The 23,242-nt window shown below is 45.1% G+C and overlaps 1 protein-coding gene across 1 annotated transcript in view; it reads left to right on the top strand.

Moving 5' to 3' along the window:
* LOC139266062 (D-beta-hydroxybutyrate dehydrogenase, mitochondrial-like) overlaps positions 1 to 23,242 on the top strand; it is a 33,586-nt gene that overhangs the window by 5,721 nt on the left and 4,623 nt on the right. Inside the window, exons 2-4 of the mRNA XM_070883899.1 lie at positions 831 to 941; positions 6,645 to 6,786; positions 16,548 to 16,700. Coding sequence (XP_070740000.1) covers positions 831 to 941; positions 6,645 to 6,786; positions 16,548 to 16,700 — 406 coding nt within the window. The remainder of the gene's footprint in view (positions 1 to 830; positions 942 to 6,644; positions 6,787 to 16,547; positions 16,701 to 23,242) is intronic.

The raw sequence follows: 23,242 nt of genomic DNA, 5'->3' as shown, positions 1-23,242 counted from the left end.
CACACTCTAACCAGTCGCCTAACCTTGATATTTTAATTGCTGTCAGTAATCTCTCACAGCTTGTACTCCTATGAACAAACTGAAAGCATACACTTGTGTTGTTACACAAAGCTGCTCCAATTCTGCTCCACGCTTTCTGTCCGAGCACATGACCAACTTGAGTTGTTGCAACAACCTTTTTGAAACTCTTAATGAAAACGTATATTGTTTGGTGAAGCATTTCACTTGTCATTTTCTGAAATACAAGACCATGTAAATCACAGCAAATTTTATAGTTTATAAGTGATATCATTGTTTGGGTAAGTGCTTTGTTGTACTCAGATCTCCCTCGATGGCAGCATTTTAATTATCTGCGTGACTTCTTAACGCAAGCTTGTGGCGTTCAATCAGCAAATCACGTATCGAGCAGTAATTACTGAACTTTTCTGAGCTAAACCACTTTCTGTAATTATTTTATGAATTCAGCCACAGCTTTACTCAGCACTTATACAAGGGAACTGCTCTCCTATTTAAGTCTGCATTGTTAATGAATGGCTGGCCTAGTGCTTTGTGAGGTTTCTCTCGAATCTTCCCTCACTGAAAGACCATGATCAAAATGTTCATTCTAATGCCATTTTCCAGTACTCAGCTAGTAAATGCCATGAATTTGAGATTGTATCTCAGTAGTGTGAATCAGCATTACAGTAGTTTAGGTAGCATTACATTTCCTTGGTGGATAAGGAAATTGTGTTTAATCAGCTATACATAATATTTAATTTGCTGCAGGTGAATTAGGATGTTTTCTTGAGCGAAATTAACACATCTCTATTATTGGTTATCCTTGTTTCTAGGTTAAGGACAAAGCCATCTTGATCACAGGGTGTGACAAAGGATTTGGGTTTGCTTTGGCAAAGCACCTACACACCCAGGGGTTTACTGTCTTTGCTGGCTGCCTCTTAAAGGTGAGTCTGTGACATGGTTTGTTTTGTTCTGTTAAACCTTTGTATTGAAAGACTTGAAAAAGTGTCTTGTGTTCTCTACTTTTCCTAATTGATGATTACTGCAAATCTGTGTGAGATGGAAAGATGGGAGCAAAGCTGTAGTTTTGGAAGTGACCTGGAAAGTTTAGAGTTAAACACAGAAGATGCTGGAAATACTCAGCAGGTCAGGCAACATTTGTGGAGAGAGAAACAGAGTTAACATTTCAGGTCGATGACCTTTCATCAGCTTTTGGAAAGTTTTGAGTATTAGGATAAAAATTGGCGATGACCCTTGAACTGAACTGTAGGCTGCATTTTTACGTTTATTAATAAATATGACTTGCCAATATTAACACCCTTCCAGCTTGCAGAGAGAGACGACTTTCATTTGATTTTAGATTGGATTCAAACCCAAGTCCCAGAGGTGAAGGGACCATATTCTAACCTATTTTCATACCTAATTTCTTCCAACCATATTGTTTCACTGAGCAGTTAAGGCACATGATTAATTTGTTGTCATCAGCATGCATATAGAAAATGACACCATGCCTCAGTTTCCAAGGGGCAACTTATAAACAAAGAAAGGAACCTTGTCGTAACATTAGGATTGAAGGTACAACCTTGCTGGTCTATATAGTGCAGTAGTGTACGAGTAAGGCGGGATGCAGAGATCTCCGGCGGCATCTACTTATGTTTTTCTCAATAACTCCACATTCAAAAATACGCCAATAAAGCAATTGCACTTTCTTCTTAAAATCTCAGAACATCACAGCTTCCTTATTTGTTGAAAATCAGAAGTGACCACATCAGCAGTGTTATTAAGGAGCTGCTGTCATTTGGGTGCACCATGTGAGCTCTTAAATACATACTTTCCAAAACATTCTTGTCTTGTTTATGGGACTATCGTAACATTTAAAACCCCCCTACGTCTTGCAAGGGGTAAGGAGGACCTCAGCAGCAAACCCTGTGCCTCTATTAACCCTAAGTGCCTTCAGCCAAATCATCATCAGCATCGGCAGTCAGTCCTTCGGAAATCGAGGAAAACTTGCTTCCACTTTAAAAAAAATAAGTCCTTAGGTGGCTGAACAGTCTAATATGAGAACCATAGTCCCTGTCACAGGTGGAACAGATAGTCGTTGCGGGAAAGGGTGGGTGGGACAGGTTTGCTGCACGCTCTTTCCGCTTGATTTCTGCATGCTCTCGGCGATGAGACTCGAGGTGCTCGGCGCCCTCCCGGATGCACTTCCTCCATTTAGGGCGATCTTTGGCCAGGGACTCACAGGTGTCGGTGGGGATGTTGCACTTTTTCAGGCAGGCTTTCAGGGTGTCCCTGTGTCACCTTTGGCTCGTTTGCCGTGAAGGAGTTCCGAGTGGAGCGCTTGCTTTGGGAGTCTCGTGCCTGGCAGGCGAACAACGTGGCCTGCCCAGCGGAGCTGATCAAGTGTGATCAGTGCTTCGATGTTGGTCGAAGACGCCAATGTTGGTGCGTCTGTCGTCCCAGGGGATTTGTAGGATCTTGCGGAGGCATCGTTGGTGATATTTCTCCAGCGATTTGAGGTGTCTACTGTACATGATCCATGTCTCTGTGCCATACAGGAGGGCGGGTATTACTACAGCCCTGTAGACCATGAGCTTGGTGGCAGTTTTGAGGGCCTGGTCTTCAAAGACTCTTTTCCTCAGGCGGCCAAAGGCTGCACCACACTGGCGCACTGGAGACGGTGTTGAATCTCGTTGTCAATGTCTGCTCTTGTTGATAATAGGCTGCTGAGGTATGGGATATGGTCCACGTTGTCCAGGGCCGCGCTGTGGACCTTGATGACTGGGGGGCAGTGCTGTGCGGCAAGGACAGGCTGATGGAAGCCGTTTGTCTTATGGATGTTTAGTTTCAAGGCCTATGCTTTCGTACGCCTCAGTAAATATGTCGACTATGTCCTGGAGTTCATCCTCTGAATGTGCGCAGACGAAGGCGTCGTCCGCGTACTGTAGCTCGACGACAGAGGTTGGGGTGGTCTTGGACCTGGCCTGGAGACAACGAAGGTTGAACAGCTTCCCACTGATTCTGGGAGCTTGTTGACTGTGAGGTGGAGCATGGCAGCGAGGAAGATTGAGAAGAGGGTTGGGGCGATGACGCAGCCCTGTTTGACCCCGGTCCGGATGTGGATTGGATCTGTTGGTAATGATCATGGCCTGCATGTCGTCGTGGAGCATGATGACGAACGTTTGGGGGCATCTGAAATAGAGGAGGACCCTCGCGGTTGACAGTGTCAAAGGCCTTTGTAAGGTCGAAGAAGGCCATGTATAAGGGCTGTTGCTGTTCCCTGCAGTTTTCCTGTAGCTGTCGCGCTGCAAAAATCATGTCCGTTGTGCCCCATAGGGGATGAAATCCGCACTGCGACTCCGGGAGGAGCTCCTCAGCCAAAAGAAAATCGCTGACTGTTGTTTTACACAGTACTCCTTGAGCTTTGTTAAACTTGGCATATGCCACCTAAACTTGGGTAGGAACAACTTGTTCTGTTGCAGTCTGACTGCAGTACACTGCAACTCATGCTGAGTCTTGCTTGTGATTCATCACCTTGTACTGAATTAATTCTTTCAATTCTTCTGTTACCCAACTTCAACCGCACAGATTTAGAATTATACAATAAAACCTCTACACATTCAAATACTTAGGATGCACATTTTTCATGTTTCCGAGCAAAATAACTTATCATTCTCCATGTAACAAATAATGGAGTGCTAATAAAGAAAACTCTTAGACACTGTCCAGACCATAACAACTTCATCTTGTATTGTAATAGTTATGATCTGGATTATAGGTTAAATTACTACTAGAAAATTAAATTGTGTAAAGCAATAGATCCCTTGCTAAACTGTATTGTTCAAATGTTTAAAGTCCTGAATATGTATTATAATTATGTCATTAGTGAGTCCCATTTCAAATCAGTATGTTACAGTTCAAATTTGTCCATAGCTTGCAAAATATGGCGAATGCTGGAATCTGAAATAAAAACAGAAAATTATGGAAATCTCAGCGGGTCAGGCAGCATCTGTGGAGAGAAAAACAGAGTTGACGTTTCAGGTCGATGACCCTTTGTCAGACCCCTCTGTTCTTCTCGCCACAGATGCTGCCTGACCTGAGATTTCCAGCATTTACTGTTTTTACATCCATTATACTTGTCTGATTGGCTGAAATAACCAGGATCTGTTCAGCGAACCATTCTGATTTGCTAAAATATCCAATTATTGCTAGACAGGTAGGAAACAAATACCAAGAGGCAACCAATAAGATTGTTCAAAATATTTTTCAAACTTCTTTTCAATGCTTAGATTACTTATGAGCCATATATTTTATTTGCATGCAGATTACTCAACCTGATCCTTGTACTTCCTTTAAACTAAATTATACCTGTGAAGTCAATGGAAGGTCAAATTGGGCGGTGTGTAAAACGGGTGGCCGATCTGATTGTGTCAGTTTTCCATCGGGCGAGTTGGATTAAAATGATCTTCAGTCTAACGAGACAGGTGATCTGCTATTATTAAAAATACAAACTCCGTATTTTAGAACTGAAAACATGTGATAGTGAGAAAAGTTCATTCTGCCCATATAGCTTATGTGCCATTTTTCACTAATTTAGAAAAAAAATCTTCTCACTACTTCAAACACACAACTTCCTACTTTTTGCTGAATTGCCACTTTTATCTATTTTTGAAAGTTTTAACTGACTCAGTATTTACTGTACTGGGTGGTTTCATAATTTTTTCCACAATTTCACAATGGAAAATGTGAAAAATTATTCCTTACACTATGCTTGTTATGCAGCTTACTCAATACAGTCATCTCTATTTTTCCTATCCTGATATCATCAAAAAGTAACTTTTCTCTGCATTGTCCTTATCTGTTTCCTTCATTCTTGTAAAATATCAATAAACGTCCAATTATGTTGTTCCCATTTAAAGTTAGGAGTGTTATGTGATGTTATCGGGATGATTTATTTATTATTGGATATGGAATTTCTAGACATTAAGATTGGGGCAGTTTATTAAAGGGAAGCAGTGGGAATGTACTGTGTTGGCATTTGTATTTATTTCACGATTGCTGACCATGACATGTATCCATACATTTGAAAGTTGGGTGATTTATTTATAAAGGAACAGTGGAGGGAATGAACATAGGAATTCCTAGATGAAGAAAGACCATGGGCCATCTAGTTTCCCATCTACCATTCTGGTACTCGCATGATACAATCTTAATTGAGTTATTGACGAATCATAACAATCAATCTCTATCAGTTAGTCTATAACAGACCAGCAATGACATGAAAAAAAACCCAGTGGTGGAGAGCTTTCGGAACCATAGGTCCAAAGTCACCTTTTTCCCTCCCAAGCATGTTACACTTAACACGTCATGTCTCAAATTACTCATATGCTGCATCCCAAAATGTTATTTTCTGAAGATTATCACTTTTTTTTAAAATCAGTTATTTATACAAGGGCAGAAGTGGGAATGTAATTAGTGAACATAAAGCTGGGGAAGAGTGGGAATTTATTTATAAAACGCCAGCAAAGAGAATTAACTTTGTAGGATTAATTAATTATTGTAAGATTGGCCTATTTTATTTGTTTCAAGTTAGAAGGCAGGCTCTTGTTACTCACACATTTATTTCGAGAGTTGCACAGTAGGAATGAATTTAAAAGATATACTTGTTTTGTAAAAGATAAATTTAAAATGCAGGGAGGAGCTATGATGTGCAATGTCAGCGTGGAGACATGGAGAGTTATTCATTTCCAGCAATTGTCCTGGGAGAAATGGGGAATTAATTATTTATTTTCCAGAGTGTGGGATGGTAAAAATAAATTGTTGCAAAATCCAAGTAAAAAGCCAAGAAGTAAACGAGAGGAGCAAAATAGTTTAAAAATGGTTATCAGCTGTGAAGTTGTTGCAGTGGGTGGATAGGTAACTTAAAGGCTTCCAGTGAATACAGTAGAAATGTAACAGTGCACCGATGGAGGAAGTGGATATTGGAGACAAGACTGGCGTGCCTGTCACCTTACACCATTGAAATTTATGTTGGTGGGAGTCTGAGCAGTGACTGAAGTATTATCAATTGTGGCAAACTCAAGTAGTTTAATATATTATAGCTAGATGAGTTGTGACACTTTTTAAAATAGGTGCCCATCATTTTTCTAAATGTACATTTCATTTTATAATTTCTTTCCAAATTTCCTACTTTTTCTTCGGATATTTTTGGAGAAGGCAACTCCTGTTGGGTACTTTCATAGAGCTATTTGCCCTTCTTCATGTGTGAGCTTGGACAATAAGTATTGGCAAGACATTAGATTGTGGGTCTAGTTAGCTAAGCCTAATACTGTTCAACTTTCACCCAACATTCACACCTGTGTATCTTTTAGTAGTGGGTCAATGACTGCACAGCAATCCGCCTGAGAATCCAGGCTGAACTATGTTTTTCCACTTTCCGTAGCTTGGAGATCAGTTGTTGCATTCCACTGCTGTGCCGGACAAGATTAGTTAACTCAGCACAGATCCAAGATTCAACATGTGACCTTTCTGTTGTATTGGTTATTGCTACACTACTTAGTACATTTACCCACTGAACCACGAGGAGAACTTGTTTTTGTTTGATTTAGTTAATGAAAAAGTGCAGTAATTGTATTTTTCTTTGGAAGGATAAAAATGGAGAAGGTGCTCAAACACTTGAGAAGATGAAATGTGAGCGTCTGAAAGTTCTTCAAATGAACGTATGCACAGATGAGGAGGTGCTACAGGCCGTGGAATTTGTAAAGAGCCAGTTGAAGGAGCCTGAGAAGGGTATGATGTGGGTTCAGTTTCACATAGAATCTGGTTATATCAGCAGGATAATTTAACAAAATGTGTTGAAAGTTGCTCTACTGAGAAGAAATAAGTTTTAATATTAGTTAGAGTGAGAGAGTGCTATGCTGGTATGCCTTAATCAATGAGGTTGGATTTGTTGTTGTGATAGGAAGGGCCATTTTCCTTAAGTATTTTTTGCCTCCTTTGATCTCTGGGCTGAATTATACCTATTTGTGAAATGGGGCTTTTATGAAGATTTGTGGGTCTATTGTGTGGGTATTTTTCAGTTTCTCTTTTCTTATTACTTGAACATGTGACATCTGGATGTGCACCCTTCATGAGGTTTTACAATGCACCACAAAAAAAATGATATGAGTGGCCTGACTGTGCAGAGCATCATAAGAATGATCCATGCATCTGATCTTTTCCTTGTGTGAGCGTTAATATCAACAGTTGTGGTCTCTATATTATATTAAGGATATAGCGGTGCTGGCGAATGTGCAAAATGATTTACTCGGATGATACCAGAACTGAGAGGTTATACCTATCAGAATAAGTTGAAGAGTTGGGGTATTTTCTCTCAAAAACAGAAAACTGAGGGGTGACCTAATAGAGGGCTTTAAGATTATGAAAAAGTTTGATAGGGTAGACTTAAATAAGATGTTTCCACTTGTGGGGTAACCAGAACTAGGAGCCATAAATATAAGATAGTCACGAGTAAATTCAATAGGGAATTCAGGAGAAACTTCTTTACCAAAAGAATGGTTAGACTGTGGAACTCGCCATCACAAGGACTGGTTAAGGCTACTAGCACAGATGCACTTAGGGGAAGCTAGGTAAACACACGAGGGGAAAAAGGAATGGAATGATATGTTGATGGGGTTAGATGAAGAAGGTTGGGAGGAGGTTCGTGTGAAGCATAAAAACCAGCACAGACCTGTTGGGCTGAATAGCCTGTTAGTGTGTTGCAATACTATGTACTTGTATAAAAATGGCTTCTGCGAGAGATTTCTTTTGTATTTGTGAAGGAGTGAATGCACAAACTGTATGGACTTGGCACTGAAGTGCTGTTGGCAGTATCTGTTCACGTTGTTACCTCTTAACAATAAAGTTCAGATTAGTTGGATAAACGCAGCAGACTAGTGCTATGTTAATATATGTAAGCTTGCTTTTACAAAAGGCAATCCTATTGTTATCGTTGATAGCTGAACCCTCAAAAATGAGCTTTGTTTTCACAAGATAGCTGGTGCACATTGTGTTGGAATGAGCATCCTCTGGTTAATGCAGGGCGTTACTGCCAATCAGCAAAGGATGTGTGTCATCCCCTGCAATAGTATCTATTCTGCTTCATGGTTGACAGTTTTGTAGCCAGTAGCTGCCTGAATCTGGAGATAAATGGAAAGCTTTCCCAAGTTCTTTAGATCTGTTAAGGCAGTTCTATTGCATGTACGGGCCGCTGTGATGAGGGAGGACTCTATGAATGCAATGACTTGCTTACATAAAAAGCACCTCTAAAAACCTCCTTATTTTGTTGTGAGAAAAATTGTTTAAAGTAACACCACGAATTGAGGACTGTTTTATTACTGTTTAATATGCTGATTTATTATTGCTTATGTATAATTTAACATTTTAATAAGCACAAATTTAGCCTGAACGATGTGGTTTGTCTGGTGTTGTCTATCAGTTAGGAGATCTGGACCATACAGCAAGTAGGCTGTATTATTTCTGGTGCATTCTCCAATGATATAAGACTTCATAGGTCACAGGTCAAGTTTTGGTTTCCCTATGACAGCTGCAAGTACAGGTGTACATGTACAGAATATCTCTACTTTTTCAAGAAATGAATTTCATTATTCGTAAACATTCATGGACCCATTGGCACTTTTTCCCCTCTGTTGTCATTCCCTCAACAGTCGAACAATATTCAGACTGTGTGTGTAGTATATTCCTAAGGGTTCGGCCTGCAACTAATGTAGGGCAGTCATAGAGCATGCTTTTGGAGGAGTCCTCCGAACGTCAGAAGAATAGAAACATAGAAACATAGAAAATAGGTGCAGGAGTAGGCCATTCGGCCCTTCTAGCCTGCACCGCCATTCAATGAGTTCATGGCTGAACATTCAACTTCAGTACCCCATTCCTGCTTTCTCGCCATACCCCTTGATCCCCCTAGTAGTAAGGACCTCATCTAACTCCTTTTTGAATATATTTAGTGAATTGGCCTCAACAACTTTCTGTGGTAGAGAATTCCACAGGTTCACCACTCTCTGGGTGAAGAAGTTCCTCCGCATCTCGGTCCTAAATGGCTTACCCCTTATCCTTAGACTGTGACCTCTGGTTCTGGACTTCCCCAACATTGGGAACATTCTTCCTGCATCTAACCTGTCTAACCCCGTCAGAATTTTAAATGTTTCTATGAGGTCCCCTCTCATTCTTCTGAACTCCAGTGAATACAAGCCCAGTTGATCCAGTCTTTCTTGATAGGTCAGTCCCACCATCCCGGGAATCAGTCTGGTGAACCTTCGCTGCACTCCCTCAATAGCAAGAATGTCCTTCCTCAGGTTAGGAGACCAAAACTGTACACAATACTCCAGGTGTGGCCTCACCAATGCCCTGTACAACTGTAGCAACACCTCCCTGCCCCTGTACTCAAATCCCCTTGCTATGAAGGCCAACATGCCATTTGCTTTCTTAACCGCCTGCTGCACCTGCATGCCAACCTTCAATGACTGATGTACCATGACACCCAGGTCTCTTTGCACCTCCCCTTTTCCTAATCTGTCACCATTCAGATAATAGTCTGTCTCTCTGTTTTTACCACCAAAGTGGATAACCTCACATTTATCCACATTATACTTCATCTGCCATGCATTTGCCCACTCACCTAACCTATCCAAGTCGCTCTGCAGCCTCACAGCATCCTCCTCGCAGCTCACACTGCCACCCAACTTAGTGTCATCCGCACATTTGGAGATACTACATTTAATCCCCTCATCTAAATCATTAATGTACAGTGTAAACAGCTGGGGCCCCAGCACAGAACCTTGCGGTACCCCACTAGTCACTGCCTGCCATTCTGAAAAGTACCCATTTACTCCTACTCTTTGCTTCCTGTCTGACAACCAGTTCTCAATCCATGTCAGTACACTACCCCCAATCCCATGTGCTCTAACTTTGCACATCAATCTCTTGTGTGGGACCTTGTCGAACGCCTTCTGAAAGTCCAAATATACCACATCAACTGGTTCTCCCTTATCCACTCTACTGGAAACATCCTCAAAAAATTCCAGAAGATTTGTCAAGCATGATTTCCCTTTCACAAATCCATGCTGACTTGGACCTATCATGTCACCTCTTTCCAAATGCACTGCTATGACATCCTTAATAATTGATTCCATCATTTTACCCACTACCGATGTCAGACTGACCGGTCTATAATTCCCTGTTTTCTCTCTCCCTCCTTTTTTAAAAAAGTGGGGTTACATTGGCTACCCTCCACTCCATAGGAACTGATCCAGAGTCAATGGAATGTTGGAAAATGACTGTCAACGCATCCACTATTTCCAAGGCCACCTCCTTAAGTACTCTGGGATGCAGTCCATCAGGCCCTGGGGATTTATCGGCCTTCAATCCCATCAATTTCCCCAACACAATTTCCCGGCTAATAAGGATTTCCCTCAGTTCCTCCTCCTTACTAGACCCCCCGACCCCTTTTATAACCGGAAGGTTGTTCGTGTCCTCCTTCGTGAATACCGAACCAAAGTACTTGTTCAATTGGTCCGCCATTTCTTTGTTCCCCGTTATGACTTCCCCTGATTCTGACTGCAGGGGACCTACGTTTGTCTTTACTAACCTTTTTCTCTTTACATATCTATAGAAACTTTTGCAATCCGTCTTAATGTTCCCTGCAAGCTTCTTCTCATACTCCATTTTCCCTGCCCTAATCAAATCCTTTGTCCTCCTCTGCTGAGTTCTAAATTTCTCCTAGTCCCCAGGTTCGCTGCTATTTCTGGCCAATTTGTATGCCACTTCCTTGGCTTTAATACTATCCCTGATTTCCCTTGATAGCTACGGTTGAGCCACCTTCCCTTTTTTATTTCTATGCCAGACAGGAATGTACAATTGTTGTAGTTCATCCATGCGGTCTCTAAATGTCTGCCATTGCCCATCCACAGTCAACCCCTTAAGTATCATTCGCCAATCCATCCCAGCCAATTCACGCCTCATACCTTCAAAGTTAGCCTTCTTTAAGTTCTGGACCATGGTCTCTCAATTAACTGTTTCATTCTCCATCCCAATGCAGAATTCCACCATATTATGGTCACTCTTCCCCAAGGGGCCTCGCACAACGAGATTGCTAATTAATCCTCTCTCATTACATAACACCCAGTCTAAGATGGCCTCCCCCCTAGTTGGTTCCTCGACATATTGGTCTAAAAAACCATCCCTTATGCACTCCAGAAAATCCTCCTCCACCGTATTGCTTCCAGTTTGGTTAGCCCAATCTATGTGCATATTAAAGTCACCCATTATAACTGCTGCACCTTTATTGCACGCACCCCTAATTTCCTGTTTGATGCCCTCCCCAACATCACTACTACTGTTTGGAGGTCTGTACACAACTCCCACTAACATTTTTTGCCCTTTGGTGTTCTGCAGCTCTACCCATATAGATTCCACATCATCCAAGCTAATGTCCTTCCTAACTATTGCCTTAATCTCCTCCTTAACCAGCAATGCTACCCCACCTCCTTTTCCTTTTATTCTATCCTTCCTGAATGTTGAATATCCCTGGATGTTGAGTTCCCAGCCCTGATCATCCTGGAGCCACGTCTCCGTAATCCCAATCACATCATATTTGTTAACATCTATTTGCACAGTTAATTCATCCACCTTATTGCGGATACTCCTTGCATTAAGACACAAAGCCTTTAGGCTTGTTTTTTTAACACCCTCTGTCCTTTTAGAATTTTGCTGTACAATGGCCCTTTTTGTTCTTTGCCTTGGGTTTCTCTGCCCTCCACTTTTCCTCATCTCCTTTCTGTCTTTTGTTTTTGCCTCCTTTTTGTTTCCCTCTATCTCCCTGCATTGGTTCCCATCCCCCTGCCATATTAGTTTAACTCCTCCCCAACAGCACTAGCAAACACTCCCCCGAGGACATTGGTTCCGATTCTGCCCAGGTGCAGACCGTCCGGATTGTACTGGTCCCACCTCCCCCAGAACCGGTTCCAATGCCCCAGGAATTTGAATCCCTCCCTGCTGCACCATTGCTCAAGCCTTGTATTCATCTGAGCTATCCTGCGATTCCTACTCTGACTAGCACGTGGCACTGGTAGCAATCCCGAGATTACTACTTTTGAGGTCCTACTTTTTAATTTAGCTCCTAGCTCCTTAAATTCATTTCGTAGGAACTCATCCCTTTTTTTACCTATGTCATTGGTACCAACGTGCACCACGACAACTGGCTGTTCTCCCTCCCTTTTTAGAATGTCCTGCACCCGCTCCGAGACATCCTTGACCCTTGCACCAGGGAGGCAACATAACATCCTGGAGTCTCGGTTGCGGCCGCAGAAACGCCTATCTATTCCCCATACAATTGAATCCCCTATCACTATCGCTCGCCCACTCTTTTTCCTGCCCTCCTGTGCAACAGAGCCAGCCACGGTGCCATGAACTTGGCTGCTGCTGCCCACTCCTGATGAGTCATCCCCCTCAACAGCACTCAAAGCAGTGTATCTGTTTTGCAGTGGGATGACCACAGGGGACCCCTGCACTACCTTCCTTGCACTACTCTTCCTGCTGGTCTTCCATTCCCTCGCTGGCTGTGGACCCTTCTCCTGCGGTAAGACCAACTCGCTATACGTGATACTCACGTCATTCTCAGCATCGTGGATGCTCCAGAGTGAATCCACCTTCAGCTCCAACTCCGCAACGCGGACCGTCAGTAGCCGGAGGTGGACACACTTCCCACACATGTAGTCGTCAGGGACACTGGTGTTGTCCCCGTGTTCCCACATGGTACAGGAAGAGCATATCACGTGACCGAGCTGTCCTGCCATGACTTAACCCTTAGATACACTTAAATTGCCGACAACAATGTTAAAAGTTACTGACTAATAAAGAAAAAGAAAAACTACTCACCAATCAGCAGCTAATCACTTACCACGTTGGCTGTGACGTCACCTTTTGATTTCTTTCTACTTCTTTTTTGCCTTCTCTCTCAGCTGGAGCTGCACCGGTACGTCTCTCTGGACTCTCGCCTCTCTCGACGCTCCCCGGACTGCTGAGCCTTTTATAGGCCGCTGCCTCTCTCGACTCCCGCCTCTCTCGACGCTCCCCAAATACTGTGCCTTCCGCAGTCTGGTGGTTTGTTTCTTCTATCTTCGGTGTCTTCGGACACTGGTTTTCCTTCAGTGTCGAGAGGCTTGTGGTTGTTGAATCACGAGGGCAGGGAAAATCATCACTATGAGAGGGGACCTCATAGAAACATTTAAAATTCTGACGGGGTTAGACAGGTTAGATGCAAGAAGAATGTTCCCAATGTTGGGGAAGTCCAGAACCAGGGGTCACAGTCTAAGGATAAGGGGTAAGCTATTTAGGACCGAGATGCGGAGGAACTTCTTCACCCAGAGAGTGGTGAACCTGTGGAATTCTCTACCACAGAAAGTTGTTGAGGCCAATTCACTGAATATATTCAAAAAGGAGTTAGATGAGGTCCTTACTACTAGGGGGATCAATGGGTATGGCGAGAAAGCAGGAATGGGGTACTGAAGTTGAATGTTCAGCCATGAACTCATTGAATGGCGGTGCAGGCTAGAAGGGCCGAATGGCCTACTCCTGCACCTATTTTCTATGTTTCTATGTTTCTATGTCACATGACACAGCTGTGTGGGAAGCTGGCAGTGAGTGGAGTCAGCTTTATTTTTTTTCCTGTGATTCCATTTAAAAAAAAAGAAATCACAGAAGGGATTGACCAGAATGGTTGAGGAGATGGAGGGATTAGATTATGAGGAGCAATTCTATAAATTGGGCATGTACTCACTGGAAAAGAGAAGGCTGAGGTGGGATGCTTGCTGTTTTTAGGATTCTAAAGGGACTAGATAATGTTGACCATTACAAGCTATTTCACCTTGTCCAAAACAGTAGAACTTGAAGGCCATCACTTGAAGGGGTGGGGGGAGGGGAAATTTAAAACAAATCCACAGAAACAATACTTCAGTGAGCGATAGTTAGTGTATGGAACAGGCTTTTCAGAGCAATGGTGGAAGTATTGATTTATTCAAATGCAAACTGAATAATGTTTTGGAATACAGCATGTGAGTAATTTGAGACATGACATGGTAAATATAGCATGCTTCGGAGGAATTGGCAACGTTGGACCTAGTGTGGGCGAACTTGCCCTGCAACCCGATTTGGGGCCTTAATCTTCAAGGGTCGGGACTTATTAGTGCCTGGCGCTGAAGTGCTGCCCCCATTGCGGAATTGCCCTTGCTGCCCCTCAAAGGAAGACAAGCACAATCTCGCGCGCTCCACTTCCTTTGGGGGTGGTAACCGGGAAGGGGCGCTGAGGGAAGCTGACGTGCTCCAATACCCCTCCCCTTCGATTAAAGGAAAGGGCCACTGCGCACTCTGCAAGGCCTCTGATGGCCTCCACTCGAGCAGTGTGCAACTGGGCCTGCAGCCCGGCACCCAAGACGGAGTGCCAGGCTGAATGATGGTGGCTCGGACCACGCTAGGGCCACGATTGTTGAGCCGACCCGGGAGTCAGGTGACAAAAAAAGATGGCGGCCCAGGGCACATTGCGTCCTCCCATTTAAGGAGAGCTCTGAGAGCGGATGTCCGCCAGCTTCACGACCCGCAAAGCTGGTGTTGACATCCGCTCGCCGCGGGGCAGTTTCCTCCACGGGGCGTTAAGGGGTCGGCACGGGGCAGTGAGGGGTGGGCATGCACGGTGATGATGTCATTGCCAGTTGCACGGCAGCCTGGGGCGCTAACCGCGGGGAGCGATGCTGCCATTGCAGCACCTCTGCAAACTCTGGAACAATTTCCCAGGAGGCGGTAGTGCACCCCTCCCTCAGGCGCAAAGTGTCTTGCGCCCCCCCCCCCCCCCCCGGAGGTGCTAACAGGGCTATAAAAAGGGGCAAATTTGCCCCCAGCATTCCCAAAGCTCTCCACCATTGGAATTGTCCTCACATCATGTTTAGGTCTGTTGTAGACTAATTGACAGAGATTGATTGCTATGATTAGTTTAAAAACTCCATTATCGTTGTATCATGCAACTACCAGGCTGGTAGAAGGCGAACTAGATGGACCGTGGTCCTTTTTTGTCTAGCAAGCCCCATGTTCCTATGTAAAGAAACCGTTCTGTTGAGCTCTGTCAGGTCTGATCTCAGCTCATTGCTCCTGGATTTCCCCATTTTCTCATTGCTTTGCCTGATGATTTATCCATGGAGCACAGTGAAATACAGCCAAATAATCCTTTGCGATGCAAACTCATCCTGCCATCTGGCTAACACAAATAATAATATCCCAACACACAAAGTACTGTTGAGAGATGGTTTATCATTAGGCTGAGAAGTATTAAGAGGAAACGCTAAAGACTTCAGATCTGTTACTAGTAAGTTTAAGTTTGTATGTTTTTACTTTTCTCCTTTCTGCGCTGCACGCTCTTTATTTACTGTCAAAGGAAACTTTTGCATTTCACTTCCAGAGCTGTCTTTAATCAGCTGTGAAACCCATGGCAGCAGAGAACGACAGATGTACAGGAAGGTGACAGCTTAAAATTGTGTGCCAGATACCGATAAACACATTCCCGGATGTTTGGAATCTGTGGTTGACACTTATGGGTACTGGATAGAGTGTGTGCATGTGCATAGCAAGCAGCTGGATTCTCTCAGGCTCCAGCGAGTCATTGTGTGGAAATGAACCTGATGACCGTAGCAGGAACGGGCCTCCAGGAATGACAGCTAGCCAATGTTCACACCAGGTGGTGGAAGCGTACAAACAGTTGGCAATGACATTCTGACCTTGTCAAATTGAACGCTCTTTAAAATTTGAGATCTCCTTTTGGAAGGCATGGCACTGTCGGAGTTTAATTAAACACAAGGTGAAAGCGATGTTAGAGTGGATTACACTTGATCTCATTTTGTTCACTTTTAAAATGAAATGACACATTTTCCACTTTTTTCATTTCCTGGTGGAGATAATTTAAGAACCTCCTTGTATGTTTTTGAGTTTTTAGTTGTGTGATATATTGTTCTATTGTGTGTTGGGGGTGGGGTGACAACATTGCTGTCTGAGTGGGAAGGCATATGCTGGCTAGGGGGGCCCCATAACCGACCTCTCTGTGCCCCCAAGTCCCAATAGTTCTGCTTACTGCCCCATGTTTTACCTTTGCCCCATTCCACCTCTTATAGCACTGACCAAAGCTCTCTTTGTTAGTCAGTGAAGTGAACATCTAAGAAAGGGAGTGGAATGTAAGATTGTTGTTGAGTAAGTGGTAACACTCACAGAACATGCGAGAATTCAAACAGCAAGCAGGGGTGATATTTATATTTGGCCAAAAATGGTGAAAATCCGATTAATTTTTTTGCCAGGAAACTTTAGAATGGTACAGAACTGCAGGTCAGCATCAGAGGTTTTTAAAAATGGACTTATCCTTACATTGCCATTGTATGTTGCACAGAGGGTAATAAATGTGATGCATGAACAGCTTGAATGTCCATACTGTACTGATCAAATGCATTGTGTCCATTATTCAGGACTCTGGGGTGTGGTGAACAATGCTGGCATTTCAACTTTTGGAGAAGTGGAATTTACAAGTGTGGCACATTACAAGGAAGTTGCAGATGTCAACTTGTGGGGAACTGTCCGAGTAACTAAAGCCTTCCTCCCCCTCATCCGCCAAGCTAAGGGTGAGTAAAACTGGGTTCCAGTTAATTGTGTGTCAGCCGTGACTCAGTGGGTAGTAACTCATCTCTGCGTCAGAAGGTTGTGTAAAAGATCCTATGGAACTATCTCGAAGAAGAGCAGGAAAGTTATCCTTGGTATCCTGACCAATATTTATTCCTCAATAAACATCACTAAAAACAGATTATCTGGTCATGATCACATTGCTCTTTCTGGGAGCTTGCTGTGTGCAAATTGGCTGCCGTGTTTTCTACATTACAACAGTGGCTACACTTCATTGTACTTCATTGCATTTCATTGGCTGTAAAGCACTTCGGGATGTCCGGTGGTAGTAATAGGTGCTATATAAACACACACCTTTTTTTTTTCTTACCTCAAATGAAAACCTACTTAAACACAGCGTTCAGTTAAAAACCTAACTAGGCGTCGCTTGTAGAAGGAATTAAATCCTCACTATTTTACTGTATAAGTTGTGTGTCAGTTGCCTTCCTAGTTTTTGAGCCATTATTTTATTAATAATGCAGTTTGATGTTTCTATATACTTTGCGAAAACTTGCAGCAGTGTTTTCTTGTCCATTTTAGTTAAAAGGTTTATACCAGTCCTTTACTTGAAAAGTCCAAAGATATGTGTAAAGGTATGACTGGATTTCCATAGTTTATGAAATATAAACTGTGTCTCAGCGACAGGAGCATTGTTCTTAAAAATTCCTGTAGTTAATTATCCTTTTAAAGGTGTTTTAATTACACAACTGCTGCTGTCTGTCCTCTGAGCCCCTCTGTATTGGCCAGGTGAGCATTTACCCCTCAACAGTCTGAAAACCATGACTATGAAAGAAAAAGCAAGACTTGCATTTATATAGCGCCTTTCACGACCACCGGACATCTCAAAGCACTTTACAGCCAATGAAGTACTTTTGGAATGTAGGAAACGCGGCAGCCAATTTGTGCACAGCAAGCTCCCACAAACAGCAGTGATAATGACCAGATAATCTGTTTTTGTTATGTTGATTGAGGAATAAATATTGGCCAGGACACAGGGGATAACTCCCTGCTCTTCTTTGAAATAGTGTCATGGGGTCGTTTACGTCCACTCGAGAGGGCAGACTTTTAACGTCTCATCCGAAAGACAGCACCTCTTGCAGTGCAGCACTCTCTCAGCACAACACTGGAGTGTCAGCCGAGATTTTTGTGTTCAAGTCTCTGGAGTGGGACTTGAACTCCACAACCTTCTGACTCAAAGGCAAGAATGCAACCCAGTAAGCCACAGGTGACACTGTGCCAGAAGAGTATTCATTTAGGGGAAGGTGTCATCACCCTTCAGCCAGGTTTCCGTCAATGCCATGATGTCAATGCAAACATCCTCCATATGCTCATCGATGGCAAGGTCCTTGTTCACAAGTGAATGGACATTCTGGTGTGGTGATAGCTGGTCCACTGGCAGAGTCCACAGGGTCAGCGTTGGGAGGTGTGAGTGGGACAGGAAGGAAGTTGGAAAGATTGGTCCCTAGAGGGTGGGAAGGTCGGCAAGAGAGTAGGATGGGGCCAATGAGGTTGCTGCCTGTGAGGAGGCAGCAACAAGTGCCTCGATGGGCTCTTCAGAGGATGCCAAGAGAGGCACAGAGGGAAGCTGTAGGCTTGTCTAAGGGAGTCAAGCCTGGAACGGTGGCAGGAGAGTATGAAAATCGAGGAGTGCTGAAGTGTTGAAGCAGGAACTTGGGAGGGCAAAGTATCTGAGAGGAGAGAAATGAAAGGAGGCATGAAACAGAAGAGAGGGGTCTTGAAGGGGCAAAGGGAAAATGTAGGTCCGCAAGGACATGGTGATAGGTAAGCAGGGCTTGGTACAGGATAGGATATGCACAGCGGAGCATTGGATGAGCTGAAGCTTACAGAGGGTAGAGTATAGAAGGCCGGCGAGGAGAGCATTGGAATAATTCATTAATAATGGAAGTGACAAAGACATGGATGAGGGGAGGCAACTGTGGAGAGGAAGAGGAGGTTGGAGATGGGGCGCTAGTTTGCAAGGATAAAGGGTCGAAGGTGGTGTTTAAGGTGGGAGGGTGGTTTTGAAAGCGAGTGTGACTGTGGGTAGTACCCTTGCCTCTGAGTCAGAAGGTTGTGGGTTCAAGTCCCACTCCAGGAACTTAAGCACAATACAGCCCTCATATCTGCTTGCTTATGTCCAAGGAATGCAGACTTGAATGTTTATGGCAGACAACTGAGTTATCCATTCATCATCAGATCTGGATAACTCAGTAAAGCAATATCGTGTCCTGCTCTGCTCTACCAAAACTTCTCACTATTCCAGGATCATCTTCGAATACAAAGTTAACCCTCGGCTTCTCTTCTCTATGACAAACCTTCTTCTTAAATCCCTCTCCCCTGCCTCCTCCACCCTCGCCTCCAACAACAAGAGCGAGGAGCTCATGTGTCATGTATGTAACCTCTATGTAACACCACTGCAATACTGTATATACTTAAGCAATGCACACCTTGACCACAGGGGGTGAACTTGTGGGAGACACTCCTCACCTGGTCATCCAGGTATATAAAGGGAGGTCCCACGCAGGGTCATCACGTCTTGGTCCTGGGAATAAAGATTCGGGTCATGGAGTGACCTTGTCCATAGAATGTGCCTCGTGTGGGTTTTGTGCCATTGTGTAAGGACATTATATTGGCGACGAGAAACGGGAATCAACGACCCACGAGGTCACCGGTAGCACAGAGGAACGGTACTGTGTTAGTGAGGACTGGGACGATTTCATTGAGAGGCTCCAGCAAAGCTTTGTCACGAAAGAATGGCTGGGAGATGCAGCAGCCGACAAGCGAAGGGCCCATCTGCTGACCAGCTGCGGACCTAAGACTTACACGCTCATGAAGGACCTACTAGCACCCGAAAAGCCGGCGGACAAAACCTTTGAAGAGCTCAGCAAACTAATCGGTGAGCACCTCAAACCGGCGAGCAGCATACACATGGCCCGACACAGATTCTATACCCACCGACGTCGTGAAGGACAGAGCATACCGGACTTCGTTGCAGACCTCCGGTGTTTGGCCAGCCTCTAAGTTCACTGATGCCTGCAGGGGGGAGATATTAAGGGACTTCTTTATTGAGGGCATCGGTCATGCGGGGATTTTCCGAAAGTTAATTGAGACCAAGGACTTGACTTTGGAAGCGGTGGCGTTGATGGCTCAGACTTTCATGGCGGGCGATGAGGAAACCAAAATAACATACAAGCGCAATTCTGCCTCCAACGCAGCGGGGGATCAGGGAGTCACTATCATAAACGTGACTCGGAGCCCCGCAGGCAGGCAAGGGCAGTTCGACACACTCCAGGCAGCAATAGACCCCAGAGTAGGTTTTCAACAGAGACAAATGGACATTTACACCATCACAGTGGACAATGCAGTCTGGGATGGGGCCATTGACACCCACTAACAGGGTACTCAAGGGCAGTCAAAGGGACAATCAGCGAGGAATGCCGGGTCATAGCTCCTTTGTTCACAACAATGGGAATCTCAGCTCATGCTGGAGGTGTGGGGGCAAACACTCTGCCAGGACTTGCAGGTTTCAACAATTTGCAGAAATTGCAACCTCAGTGGCCATTTAGCTCGAATGTGCAGGAAGCCTGTAACCAGGCTAATTTACGAGCGGGTGGACCAGAAGAGGGGTCTTTGAGGCAGGATGACTCTTGGGGCAAATCAATGGACGCTGAAGTTCAGCGGGTTCATGTGGCAAACACTCACAGCTCATATACCAAAACGCCACCAATGATGATGGTTTTATTAAACGGCATCCCTGTACGCATGGAGCTGGACACGGGGGCCAGCCAGTCACTCATGAGCGTTCGACAATTCGAAAAGCTATGGCCACTAAAAGCCAGTAGACCCAAACTAGAACGCATTGAGACACAACTACGGACGCATACCAAATAAATCATTCCAGTACTAGGCAGTGCAATGTTGGCTGTCACACACAATAGATCAGTGAACCGGCTGCCGCTCTGGATTGTCCCGGGCAATGGTCCCGCACTGTTGGGGAGGAGCTGGTTAGCTGAGATGAACTGGAAATGGGGGGATGTTCACGCAATGTCATCTGTGGAGCGAAGTTCGTGCTCACAAGTCTTACAACAATTTGAGTCACTATTCCAACCTGGCGTCGGGACGTTCAAAGGTACCAAAGTAGTGATACACATCACCTCAGACGCCAGACCAGTGCACCACAAAGCCAGAACTGTGCCGTATGTGATGCAGGAGAAAATTGAGAGCAAATTGGACCGTTTGCTGAGAGAGGGCATCATCTTGCCCATTGAATTCAGTGACTGGGCAAGCCCCATTGTTCCCGTCCTAAAAGCGGATGATTCTGTCAGGATCTGTGGCGACTACAAGGCTACTATTAATCGGGTGTCCCTCCAAGACCAATACCCGCTCCCGAGAGCGGAGGATCTTTTCGCCACGATGGCAGGCGGCAAGCTGTTCACCAAGTTGGATCTCACTACAGCCTACATGACCCAAGAACTGGCCGACGAATCTAAACTACTGACCACCATCACCGCACACAAGGGACTGTTCGTTTACAACAGGTGCCCGTTTGGCATTCGATCAGCGGCCGCGATTTTTCAAAGAAACATGGAAAGCCTGCTTAAATCCATTCCTGGAACAATTGTATTTCAGGGCGACATCCACATCACGGGTCGTGACACCGAGGAACACCTCCACAACCTGGAGGAGGTGCTACGCCGACTGGACCGGGTAGGCCTGCGACTCAAAAAGTCTAAATATTTGTTCTTAGCTCCTGAGGTTGAGTTCCTGGGCAGGAGGGTTGCTGCAGATGGGATTCGGCCCACCGAATCCAAAACACAGGCGATTCGACGAGCACCCAGGCCCGGCAACACATTGGAGTTGCGTTTATTTCTGGGACTCTTGAACTATTTCGGGAACTTTCTGCCGAACTTAAGCACGTTGTTGGAGCCGCTTCACGTGCTCCTGCGTAAGGGTTATGATTGATTTTTGGGGGACTGTCAAGAACGGGCTTTCAATCTTTGTTCAAATAAGTTATGGACCCTGTGCGACCCCTGTAAGAAATTGGTTCTGACATGTGATGCATCGTCCTATGGGATTGGGTGTGCGTTGCAGCAGAGTAATGCTGAGGGTCAACTACAACCTGTGGCTTATGCTTCCAGGTCGCGTGCTCAAACAGAACGGGGATATGGGATCGTTGAGAAGGAGGCACTCGGATGTGTCTATGGTGTAAAAAAAAATGCATCAGTACATTTTTGACAGGAGGTTCGAATTAGAAACGGACCACAAACCGTTAACATCCCTGTTGTCAGACAGCAAGGCTGTCAATGCCAACGTGTCAGCCCGCATACAGCGATAGTCTCTCACGCTGGCTACTTATGACTACTCCATCCGGCACCGGCCTGGCACTGAAAATTGTGCTGACGTGCTCAGCAGGCTTCCACTGGCCACCACCGATGGGGCAGCGGAGCAAAGCGCTGAGATGGTCATGGCTGTTGATGCCTTTGACAGCGCAGGCTCCCCCATTACAGCCCACCAGATCAAAATCTGGACCAACAGAGATCCCCTCCTATCCCTGATTAAGAAATGTGCCCTGACTGGGGATTGGGCGCCCGCACACGGAGCATACCCTGAGGAGGTCAGACCGTTTCACAGGCGGATGGATGAGCTCTCCATCCAAGCCGACTGCCTACTATGGGGCAGCCGGGTAGTCATGCCCCAGAGGGGCAGGGAGGCATTCATCAGGGAACTCCACAGCGAGCACCCAGGCATCGTGCTGATGAAGGCCATTGCCCGGTGACATGTATGGTGGCCGGGAATTGATTCAGACCTGGAACACTGTGTTCGCAGGTGCACGACGTGTGCCCAGCTGGGCAATGCCCCCAGGGAAGCCCCGCTCAGCCCGTGGCCCTGGCCCATCAGGCCATGGTCACGTATTCATGTCGACTACGTGGACCCTTTCATGGGAAAAATGTTTCTCATTGTGGTAGATGCGTACTCGAAATGGATCGAGTGCATCATTTTGAATTTGTGCACGACATCCACCATTGTGGAGAGTCTACATGCGGTCTTTGCAACCCACGGCTTGCCGGACATCCTTGTTAGCGATAATGGCCCATGTTTCACGAGCTACGAATTCCGGGAGTTCATGTCGGACAATGGCATCAACCATGTCAGGACAGCACCGTTCAAGCCGGCCTCCAATGGCCAGGCGGAATGTGCGGTCCAAATCATTAAACAAGGCATGCTCAGGATTCAAGGACCCTCCCTTCAATGCCGCCTATCGCCTCTCCTGCTGGCCTACAGGTCCCGACCGCACTCGCTCAGGGGAGTCCCGCCCGCGGAACTACTAATGAAACGTACACTCAAAATTCGGTTGTCCCTCGTTCACCCAGTCCTGTCAGACATTGTTGAGGGCAAGCGCCAGTCCCAAAACGAGTACCATGACCGAAATTCAAGGGGGAGATGTATAGAAATAAATGACCACGTATTTATCCTCAATCACGTCGTGGGGCCCAAATGGCTTGAG

Source organism: Pristiophorus japonicus, chromosome 6 (assembly GCF_044704955.1).
Source record: "Pristiophorus japonicus isolate sPriJap1 chromosome 6, sPriJap1.hap1, whole genome shotgun sequence".
NCBI lineage: Eukaryota > Metazoa > Chordata > Chondrichthyes > Pristiophoridae > Pristiophorus > Pristiophorus japonicus.
This window is presented reverse-complemented; position numbering and strand designations above follow the sequence as displayed.